The 11,349-nt window shown below is 37.1% G+C and overlaps 4 protein-coding genes across 6 annotated transcripts; 1 reads left to right on the forward strand and 3 right to left on the reverse strand.

The window, feature by feature from the left end:
- Window positions 1–316: 316 nt before the first annotated feature.
- Window positions 317–2,466, forward strand: LOC108555593 (protein CDV3 homolog). 2 transcript variants are annotated; one of them, XM_017911349.1, is made up of 4 exons: window positions 317–592; window positions 674–1,027; window positions 1,546–1,961; window positions 2,101–2,466. In XM_017911349.1, exons 2-4 carry the CDS (start codon window positions 854–856, stop codon window positions 2,237–2,239), a joined length of 729 nt encoding a protein of 242 aa, XP_017766838.1. In that variant the 5' UTR covers window positions 317–592; window positions 674–853; the 3' UTR covers window positions 2,240–2,466. The 2 variants fall into 2 exon arrangements, with proteins under 2 accessions (XP_017766838.1, XP_017766837.1); XM_017911348.1 differs by lacking the exon at window positions 317–592 and having other exon boundaries at window positions 637–1,027.
- A 2,286-nt stretch (window positions 2,467–4,752) lies between these two features.
- Window positions 4,753–7,654, reverse strand: LOC108555594 (putative gamma-glutamylcyclotransferase CG2811). Of its 2 annotated transcripts, XM_017911352.1 has the most exons (5): window positions 7,534–7,654; window positions 6,191–6,379; window positions 5,618–5,767; window positions 5,231–5,352; window positions 4,753–5,152 (listed from the first exon to the last, which is right to left on the reverse strand). In XM_017911352.1, exons 1-5 carry the CDS (start codon window positions 7,642–7,644, stop codon window positions 5,116–5,118), a joined length of 609 nt encoding a protein of 202 aa, XP_017766841.1. In that variant the 5' UTR covers window positions 7,645–7,654; the 3' UTR covers window positions 4,753–5,115. The 2 variants fall into 2 exon arrangements, with proteins under 2 accessions (XP_017766841.1, XP_017766840.1); XM_017911351.1 differs by having other exon boundaries at window positions 4,754–5,352.
- A 580-nt stretch (window positions 7,655–8,234) lies between these two features.
- Window positions 8,235–8,767, reverse strand: LOC108555395 (uncharacterized). Its single transcript, XM_017911022.1, has 3 exons — window positions 8,760–8,767; window positions 8,549–8,658; window positions 8,235–8,488 (listed from the first exon to the last, which is right to left on the reverse strand). Exons 1-3 carry the CDS (start codon window positions 8,765–8,767, stop codon window positions 8,304–8,306), a joined length of 303 nt encoding a protein of 100 aa, XP_017766511.1. The 3' UTR covers window positions 8,235–8,303.
- Window positions 8,768–8,976: 209 nt separating this feature from the next.
- Window positions 8,977–10,611, reverse strand: LOC108555396 (leucine-rich repeat-containing protein 71). The gene is made up of 5 exons (XM_017911023.1): window positions 10,580–10,611; window positions 10,353–10,496; window positions 10,120–10,278; window positions 9,210–9,287; window positions 8,977–9,126 (listed from the first exon to the last, which is right to left on the reverse strand). The coding sequence occupies exons 1-5, from the start codon at window positions 10,609–10,611 to the stop codon at window positions 9,009–9,011; spliced, it is 531 nt and encodes a 176-aa protein (XP_017766512.1). The 3' UTR covers window positions 8,977–9,008.
- Window positions 10,612–11,349: the final 738 nt, after the last annotated feature.

The raw sequence follows: 11,349 nt of genomic DNA on the forward strand, positions 1-11,349 counted from the left end.
ACGTAATTTATATTGAGCTTAAAGAATGAAGGATTCAAATGGTGATAGATATTTATTACAAAGAAGAAATAAAAGTTGTTTTTTGGCCTTGGTGCTATTAAATGTTTATACATGGTAACCTCACAACACAAGGCCTGGGATTAAATGATTTCTTTGTGTTTTATTTGAATATGAGATTAGCATATGGGATTTTTTTTTTATTTTATTCAGCAAGACAGTTGCCCGAGTTTGAGCGTCATTTCGTATTCCGGAAGTGTCGAAAGAAGACATGTGGCGCCATCAACGGTACACGCTGCATACGGTAACCGTGGATCAATTAACCTCTGTATAAGTCACGTTTTTAGTACGTGTTACCCCTTTCCACTATTTCTTGAATCTCATTCGCAATTCATAAGTAACCTAACTGATTAGCTTTTCATAACTTTTGTGAAACTACTTGGATGACTCGATAATTTTGAAAACCTCGGTCAAGTTTATAGGTTAGGTAGCCCTTGGATTTTTTTGTATCAGTCTTCTGCTAGACAATCAGCGCCACATATTCAACATTAAGAAGAGAATTTTTCGGTGTTTCATACATGTAAAACGATATACGGTAATAAAAGCGTCGCGTTATCATCGAGTACGAATTATCTATGTATTTTTGATAATGTTAATCGGTTCTTGTAAAAATTAGCTCTATATTCGGAAATTCTATTGACTTCGAAGTGACTGGCTGACTTCCGGCCAAGACAAGCCCATGTGGACAGCAGCAGCGGTGCCTCAGATCATTCCGCGTTAAGGCTGTTCCTCGTGCTCTCGTGAAAAAAACTTGTTCGTCGAATAATCGCGCGTGCATCGCGAAAGTCATCGCAGCATGGCCGATTTGGACAATTTCTTCGCAAAAAAAGATCGCAAAAAAGCGAAGGGGAAGAAGTTCACGACCACGGAGGAGATAGCGAAGAAATTAGAGGAGACGGCTAAACGGTTGGGAAAGAAGTCAAAAGACAAATCAACAATTCAAGAGATAGAGGAAATTCAACAAATCGAGGTAAACATCTGTTCGTTTTTCGTCTGTTCTTTCTCCTTCGTTTTCCTTAAATTTTCGATTTTCGAAGTGTGAAGTGTTCACGCGAAACTACCGATTACCGTGTGCTATAGGTCGCTGCCATATTTGTTCGTGCAAACGTCATTCTTACCATTGCTGAAACTAATCTATTTACTTGAATCCTTCGAATCTAATGTGATTCATCTTTCCTTGTTGTCCAACGATCGGATTGTTTGTTACATAATTGGATTGTTACGCGGTCATGTATATTTTCCGTTGTAAACTTGGCGAAACAGAGCAGCTGTTCTCAAACTATTATCGTATACGACTGTTTCGACGTTGTTTCAATTGAGAAACTACTTCTTTGATCGAAAAATCTGTTCTTCAATGTATTGCTTGTCTTCTTCTTTTTTTTTTTGTAGTAAACTCAAATGAAATACATTAATGATTCTAATTATGCATCACAAATTACGTACAAACGTTTCTGCAATGATTTACATATTTAAAATACTTTCCCTTAGGATGAAGACGAGTGGAGAGAGTTCGAAGAAGAGAAGAAAGACTATACCGGCTTAAAGATTGGAAACTTAACACTTAATGAATCTTTAGATGCAGAGTCCGAAGAAGAAAAGATTACAATCGACAATAGCTGCTCGGATGTAGAGTCAGGAGAGAGCAGCGGCAAGCATTTGGGTCCTTGGAAAAAGCCTGAGCTTCCTCCGCAACCAGAAGTAGCAGAAATAGCTCCACCACCACCACCTGTTACATCGGGAAGTAATTATAAACCACCTCATTTAAGAAATATCCAAGCAGTAGCTGCTAGTCCTAGACCACGAGCAAAAAATATCGCACCAGACATACACAGCGAAGAATATTTCCCAACTTTGAACTCCAAGCAGCAACAGAGCAACGAACCCAGTGGACCATGGGGCAGGCGGTAAGGATTAGAGATACTTTTAAGCGTTAAATATACAATTATATTTATATAGTATATATAGTTATATATCTATGCATCTATGCAGATTATAAATAAATGAAACATACGATTTCAGTGAATAACGGTAATTTCATTTTAGGAAACGAGACGAAGGTACGTTTGAGGAAGTGCGTAACCGAGGAGGAAGTAGATCGTATAGTGTCCAGGATGCGCAAGCTCAAGCGCCGAAGCTCTCTCTGGGTAACAAATACGGTGCCCTATCGCAAGATCAAAGCTGAAATCATCCCTGATTCGATCAAACGACAAACACAATCATCATTATTACGTCATCGCCTCTCTCCGTTTCGTGGCCCAGCTACGCTATTACATATGTTTTCTAGGATATAGAACACTCGACGAAACGTGTACGAATAGGATGCATCATCGATTCATGTACCGTGCCCTAGCTTTCAAATGGCCCGACGTTGGTTAAGAAAAAAAAAAAAAGTAAGAAATCCTGTTTCGTTCGATAGGAGATCTCGCCTGCTATCGTGAAACCGGATGCACGGTTTCTTTTCGGAAAACGATCGTGCTTACGATGAATTTCGTAAAGAAACGCGGACGTTTATTTTTTCATACAAGGAGAACATGCTCAAAACACATTTAGCAGCAGTTTTATATTTAATTTTTTAATCTACATAGAAGAAAGAAGAGAGAGATCCTTATTGAGGAGGGGGTATGGGGGTGGGGGGAGGATCGCAAGTTCACTTGACAGACCGGAAATTAAGATAGAATGTTCGTATCTTCGCGCAAAACGGTGTTAAACTTTGCGATTAATCACGTGAAGCATTCGCGCGATCGCTGTATTTTTACACGGTGCTGCTGTTTTCGTTTAGCGTGCTTGCTTTCGCGTCAGTCGATCGATCGCCTTCGAAACGTCACGGGAATGTAGATTAAAACATGGGATACTCAAATGTGACAACCTTTAATCGCAGGAAGGACTATGATATAATTACATGTGCATTACGCGAGGAAAAGGAAATCGATCACAATTACGAGAGACTTTTCGAAGTATGGTCGATCCTAGTTGGGCCGTGTTTTTCGAGTAATCATTTCACTCAACGGCAACATACGTCAACGAACACAAAAGTCTAGATGCATTAAGATATATATGTATAAATATATATAATAATTACTTGGAAATAATTGAATTCCGGGGCTGGGCTTTGGAACGGTGCGGAAACATTGCTATACACGTTGATACGACAGAATTACGTAAAAGAAAGAAAACAGAGAACATATACGTTCTCTTTTAATTATTAACGAAATAATAATTAGATTGGATAAGAGGAATCGAGAAAATGCGAAATATGTACAAGAAATATAGAAAGAAGAGACGCACGCGTAAACGAATATACAATATGGAAAAAAGAACATGAAGAACGTATGTACGCTTTTGTTGACGCTTGTTTAATTAGTTTCGTTGATTTAGGAACTTCTTTCGCGAAAAAGATATGAAAACGAGGGAGAGGTTGGATAGAATGGGAGCGAGAGAGAGAGAGAGAGAGAAAGAGAGTGTGCGAGCGAGCGAGCGAGCGAGAGAGAAAGTCGTTCAGGTTCTCCTGTGTGATATCGGGAGTTCGGGGTGCTAACGCTGTTATTTTTTGAGGGTGAAGAAAAAAAATACAGGTGGAAGAAAAAAAGATAACTCGAGGAAGCAGAACGAAAAAAGCGAGCCATACACACAAAAAGCGAGGAAAAGAAAGAAACGGAGCCTTGTATAGTGAACTATAAGAAGAAGAAAAGGATGTGATTATTTATAATAAATTTCCTAGGACAACTTATAAGTATTGCCTTAAACATTTTAATTTCGCGAACCATCAATGATGTGTCGGTGATCTCGCGACTAGTTCAGAGAATGTTTGAGGAAAGAGAAGTATTTTGCGCTCGAAACGAGTGTAATTGCGATCGGTAATTTTCTGTTCGCGCGATCGACCGTCACAGTCGTTTTATCTCGAGAATCGAAGGTACATTTCACGGGCATTTTCACGTAGAAATATGCAAATTCCATGTGCGAGAGTCTAAAGTTGTTGGTTCGGTTGGATCGATCAGTTTGTTCGTCTCGTAGATCGAGTTATATAGTTATTCGTTCACGTGCGATCAGACACTTGCAAACACGAGTTCAGGTACATTAGGTAGTAAACGAATGGCCGTAAAAATTTGTCTATCTTTTGCCTTTAAACTTGAACGAACTGGTCGACCTTGTGCACCGTAACAATGCTATGATTTGTCGATCGATTTCAACCGAACTGGCGGGATGAAAGTCTTGGCTAATTCCGGAGGGAAGAAAGAGGATTGGGCGTCCCTCGTTTCGGTGAATAGCAAAATCGAATGCAAGTCGAGAGAAGATGAAATGGCGCGAGGACGATATCATCGTCAGGGTGACGTGGACTTCGCCTGCCTTTTGTTACAGAATAGTTGAAATAATTTTATCGCGACTGTTAACAGAGAGAAAACGATAGAATGACAGAGGAAGCGAAAGTGTGCGCGAAAGAGAGTGGAGTACAACGTGGCGAACGATGAACTTGATATAATAAATAATGAAGAAAACCTGAGTGTCCAACAGACGAAACTTGTTTCTGATAACGTTTCTTCTTGTTTCATTTCATTATACACATCTTAACGAAACTCGCAATACTCGTGCCTGATTTCTGTGGAATGAATAATAAAAAGAGAAAAGGAAAACTGTTTTTTGCAGATAGCAATTATACATTACGCTGTACGAGATTATATACATAAGATATATTTTCGAGAATGTACATAGGTATTATGCAAGTACTTTTGATTGTTACACGAAGTTTCAAGACGCCTTTTCAACGATTAGTTTCGCTTTGTGAGAGACGTAGCGTTGCTGCAATTGTTAACTCGTTGCGATGGAAATTAACGAGAGATACGATTTAATCCTCTGCAATCTTCGACGTGTCTTCGAGGGGAAAAGAATACGATGAGAAAACTAGTTGTTCGTGGGGGAAAAGGACATATCGGATTGCAGAAGGTTAAATCCCAATAATTTCATTCGACGAAGAAACTTTTATTAACTATCACGATTAACAATATAACGTTGAAGCGTTCGTACGATGAAGGGTCAACAACATAATTATGCAAAACAGCTTGGTCAGAGCAGGTCTTCCGGCCTTATTGTACTCTCCTCGCTGGAAACAAATATATTTCGGGGGATAAAGTATCACTGAACGTCGTTTCTATGATTGTACGAGGGGTCGCGAACATACTTTTCGCAATACTTGAGTCCGTGGCTTCCCTCGTTGCTGTACGAGCTGTACATGGGACTCTCCAATAAGGATGCCCTGAACTTTGGTAGAAAATATATCCAGACCTTTATCAAGGTACTGACCTGAGAACAAGTTTGATAATAAATTGAGCAGATTAATTTAATAACAATTGCGTGTATTAATTGTAGTAGTGCATTTAATACTTAATACTTAATAATACTTGACAGTTAATACTTTGTATTTTAGTCTTTTATGTTCTTAAGTGAACGAGAAACGTATCTTTCTTTTACCACCTTTTTACATATTTTATTTTATAACAGTAATAAGACAGTCGTTAATTTCCAACGGATAAATAATTATAGAAAAACGTATCTTTATAGTAAATACCTCGTCAAAGTTATCGGTCGACTTGGCCTTGCCCTCTGTCGCCCAATGCACATCTTCCTGCGATCGTTCGTAAAACGTTGGATGTTCTTCCAATTCGTCCAACTTCTTCAACATTTTCGTGTCGACATCGTATATTTCGCCAAATACATGCTGTTTTGAAGGTAATACGAGAAGATGGGTAAGTTAATTTTGCGTACAATTTTTATCAAGTGGAATAATTCGTACGTTTAATTCAAACATCAAACTTAACACTCGTTATTAATTCTTAGTAACAAATATTAAAATTGAAAACAAATGTTTAAGTTAGCAACAACGTTAATGTTTGTATCACAAAATACAAATTTATACAAATAATACATTTCGATAAAAGTTTAGTAATTGAGTATATTAATATCAAAATAAGAAAAGTGTAATTCAGTATAATGTAAATTATACGTAATAGCGTGTGTCAAAAAATTACTGAGTTTTCGATATTGTGTTGTAGGTAGTATCGCCATCTACTAACACTTTCGTGAAACTAGTTGCTTGACAACATTACCTACATTGATACCGATAAATTCATGCAATACTCACGTGACCAAAACCAGGTTTCTTCAACAAAAATGGTATATTATATTGAGTTGCAATTATTAATGGGTATGGAGTGCTGGTTTTTCCAAGTCCTAAGAATTTTGCATACCCATTTGCAGCATCTTGAATTAAGCTGTGATTAGGTTCTCCTCGTTTTAATGTGCCGTATACGAACACACGATGCAAAGGATTCTTGAACAAATTTTCGTACATTTTGAAGTTTAATTCGTGCGTCAATTAAATCAATTGATTGTTTAGAAGATCATATATGATTTTATCTTGACGTAACAAGCTTGGAATCAAAATTTTGTTATTTTCTTTAATCAATTTACTTCTGTGTCGATAATGACATACGAGAAGTTTCAACGGTTTTCAAAGAGACGGCGCTACTAGTCAAAATACATGAACTAGTTTACTTCGCTATTGATAACAATGTGTGACAAGTTTGAGCGCTTTCCAAACAGATGGCGCCACCAATCAATTCTAGTAACCAGTTTACTCTGCTATTGATATTAAGGTGCGGCAAGCTTGAGCACTTTCCGAACAGATGGCGCTACAAGACAATACTATTAACTAATTTACTTTTCTGCCGATAACGATGTGCGATAAGTTTGAGCGCTTTTCAAAGAGATGGCGCCACTAGTCAAAAATTTCGCAAATGATTTGCTACAAGTTTGAGCACTTTCCAAAGAGATGGCGCTACCAGTCAAAATCTATTAGATAGTTTACTTTCCTGTCGATAACGATGTGCGACAAGTTTGAGCACTTTTCAAAGAGATGGCGCCACTGGTTAAGTGCTACAGAAATAAAACTTTGGTTATGGCAGACAAAATAGTTCACTTTTCGCTTCCTTTCCGAGAAGAACGAATGGTTTACGATACTCGAAAGCTCACAGCTGAGTATTAAACTTTGCAAAAAGATTTCGTAGTTTTATACACTGTTATAATTAACTATTGCGATATTATTAACGATGAGAGACGGTACGCGACGACACAAATGACAATCTTGTACATATTTCGACACACCAGAGGTCATCCCTGTTCACCGGATGTAGATTTCATCATCGACTCCACCTTATTTCCGGCATTTGTTTTACGTGAAGAAAATAAACATTATAACTAGAGTATTATGCTTCATATTTTTAATTATATATAAACATTTTACAAAATTGTCTAAGTTTGTTACTTTAACGCTTTCCCTGTGTCATATATATATTATTCAATTCACTTGGCCTTTAATATGAACGGTATAAAATTTTGTTCATCAAGAATTTAAAGTCCAGTGCAACCAAATAATCGAAACTAACAATCGTAAGTGCATTTGAGATAACGCAAGTCAATATTTACCTCGTCCGATAGAAATTGGGTGTCTGTAATTTCCGGTAGGTTGTATATCGTGTAAATCTCTAGAAAGGCGATGTTCGTCAGCACTGCCGCGGCAGCAATGTGAAACAACATTGTCGCAAATTGCAACGCGGCAAAACTAGCGATCTCGAGTCGTGCAGTGCGTATAACCGTGGTCTCTCTGTCCCATCTGAGATCAAAAGTTCAAACGATAAGAGCTTTCGCGGGACACTGAATGCAGTCGCGCCATTTCGTCTCTCCTTCTGATTAATTTCCTTTATTTTTTACAACTACTCCGTCATTCCTCTCCGAGTTCCATTTGTCGAAGGACACCATTATATCGCATCTTTCATCTTAATTATTACGTACACGAAGAAAAACAGCATGATATCGTGCTATATAGCTCGTTAAATTATCCTCTTAAACACCGAATTATTTAAATAACATACAAAAGTTTATTGTATATCCTAATTTACTAAAACTTTATTATAATTTACATATTACTTATTATTATTACTTATTTTTATTTATTTCTTTATTTAAAACATGATTTTATTCCTAAAAGAATTAATTATTTCTTTCAACGATTACAATTCTGATCAGTGCATACATTTCTTCACGAATCTTCTGCGAACAACGAAATAACATTTTGCCGTAGAATTTCGCTCTCTTTCGACACGTGTTCTCTAAAAGTATCCCTGGTTAGACGATTACCACTTTGCCTCTGTTGTAAAAGCACCACGAACTTGTCCCAGTCTTTACTGCTTTCCTCTTTAATGCCCCCTCCCTTGGAACACATACTCGCAACGATAAGAGGAATTAATTTCAGGCACAGTAGGTTTCATTACCTCGACGAGAAGGTGTAAGAGACCCCTACGCCTGTCTCCAAGTAACATATAATTCTGATAATAAAGACAGTCTATCAGCTCTTGCAAGATGCTCTTCGTCAGCCGATTGTCTAAATAGAAAAATCTCATCTCAGTCTTCTCGACGTTCAGAGTGCACCAGGTATAATTACAGCTTAAATCTAGGTACTGCAAATCCAAATTTCCGGTTGCCATAATTTCTCCATTCATAGGGAAACTTTCTTTTCTGAAAGGATGGCATACATCGTGCTCCAATATCGTTCTGATTTTCTACAAACATGAAATGTCGAGGAAGATTACAGTTGTAGGACAAATTCCGTAGGTTTTTAGTCGTACTTGCGTAGATTCGGTTTCTTGAACTACGTTACCATCTTCTCTCGTTCTCGTCGACGAGTCTCGAGGATCTGCAAATCGAATTTGATGAATTAAAATAAGCAATTACGTGGAATTTGTAGGAGATGTACGTTTCTTTGATCGTTTTACGAGGCTTTGACGCGTGCGAGATTTAGCATTCTTCTTCAGCGATTCTCCGTTTATGCTTTTATCCGCTTCCACGCTCTTCTTCTTCTCTGACTAATCGTTTTTCGGAATTAAATGAAAACCGTATGGGTTTCAGGGTGTCGAATGAACGATTTTAGGTAAATATCTGATTACCCATTCATCCAGTAACGCTAGTTCAGCGAACTTTCTTCGACGGAGTTCTACGATTTCTTCGTGGCTTAAGGTGATTCTAAATTCATTGGTAGACACATTAATCAGGATTAGATTAGGATCATCGATTAACGTAATATTAATTAGAGTAATTTACAATACCTTTTAAGTTCTTGGAGTATCGATGATGCACCCTCGTCGCATATTCTATTCCCGAGTAAAACTAGACATCTCAGAGACCTGTAAATGCGAGATAAATTGTATTTTACGTAATTACAGAGAGTTTAATTAATGAATGAATTTTCTTTTTTTCAAGATATCGTTAAAATGGGACACTGGTCAGCTTACAGTGAACGGAAATGAATTACAAGTAGGCTGCGATAGTCTGCTATCGACTTTGGCTATATTTATTAAGTTATATTATATTTTAAGCGACAAATTAGTACGTGCACGTATGCATAGTTAGAGAAATGTATGCACGATATGAATGATAACGTAGCAATGTACTGATTTGTATATTCTATAGATTGTAAGTCGGTTAAATAAATATATTAGAATGCAACGTTAATGTGACAATAATTCCTTATCTTTTTCCTAATTTTAACAATTCATACTTCCAATTAAACGCTTAAAAATATAATTCGCGTTCTAACAAAAATTGCGAAGCTTGGAAGAAGGAGTGAACGAACTAAATGAAATTAAGCTCACCTATTCGTTCGAAGCAATAAATATATTGGAATGCAACGTTAATGTGACAACAATTCCTTATCTTTTTCCTAATTTTACCAATTCATACTTCCAATTAAACGCTTAAAAATATAATTCGCTTTCTAACAAAAATTGCGAAGCTTGGAAGAAGAAGTGAACGAACTAAATTAAATTCAGCTCACCTATTCGTTCGAAGCAATAAATATATTGGAATGCAACGTTAATGTGACAACAATTCCTTATCTTTTTCCTAATTTTACCAATTCATACTTCCAATTAAACGCTTAAAAATATAATTCGCTTTCTAACAAAAATTGCGAAGCTTGGAAGAAGGAGTGAACGAACTAAATGAAATTAAACTCACCTATTCGTTCGAAGCATTTGTCCCAAGTGTACAGCGCCATCCTTCGTGACGTGATTATTTGCCAAGTTTAAAATGAGCAATTTCGGATTATTAGGTGGATCTCGATATTGCAGTTCCCTCGCGATTTTCTCCACTCCGGTATCGGTTATTTTGCAAAGTCTCAGAGACAAATACTTCAAGCTGAACACGGAGTCTATTAAACCGATATTCATGCAATTGCACAAATTACATACCTTCCTCTGGATGTGCAGAGCAAATGATAATTTTCTTGCACGTTCGGATTCATGTCTAAATTTAAGTCTCGCACGCATCCGATGTTCCTTAACATTTCCGCGATTTGCATCACGCCGAATGCATTTATATTACAATCTGGTAATCTGTGGAGATATTAGAACGAGGTAAAAACGTGTAAAAATACTTTTACACGCGGAGAGGGAAAGGAAATGATTATTTGATTTACCTCAATACCGTTATAGTACTGTATCTTTGCATCGTGGAATTCAGCGCATCCAATATGCAAATCGATACCTCGCGACGTGTGATAAAATAAGGATCGAATCGATATTATATATCGTATTATATTATCGTATCATAGTTACGAAGAAAATGTCGCTTTAAATAATGCTACTTATCTTTGCTCTCGATCTTCGTCGGGCTCGTCAGCTTCTTATTTTGATACGTTAAATGAAAGATAGGAGATCCATCGTCCTCGATCCTAAAAAATGATAAAACATGAATCGATTTCGCGTTAGGGTACTTAAAAATAATTATTTAGAGATAATCACTTTTCGGAAATCGATGACAACGTGCTGGGAGCGCGAAGATCCACGTGGCTCTGCAAATTTCAATAATTATATCTTAAAAAATATATTTCATTTGCTTAAAGAACATTTACGAATCTCATAAAGAAACTCACTATAATTTTAGGTAGAGGATGGGCGTTGTACTCGTTGGCGTATTTCAAGAATTCGGTTACGAAATTGTCGTTAAAATTCCTCACCGTATCTCCTATAATTTAAGAATTGATCATTAATTATCTTAAAAATTGTGGAAAATGTTGAAATATAAATGTCAAATTTACCTCCTATAGATGACATTTTATCTCGCGCAGAAATGGTGTATTTGCTTCTTCTATCCGCCATGATCTTCCTGTCCGAAATTTTTATACGACGTAGACGAGGTTAAAACGAAGCGTTGTGACAAACGACGAGCAAATGAACGTCTAATTTA

This window comes from Eufriesea mexicana, unplaced genomic scaffold (assembly GCF_001483705.2).
Source record: "Eufriesea mexicana isolate 0111107269 unplaced genomic scaffold, ASM148370v2 scaffold124, whole genome shotgun sequence".
NCBI lineage: Eukaryota > Metazoa > Arthropoda > Insecta > Hymenoptera > Apidae > Eufriesea > Eufriesea mexicana.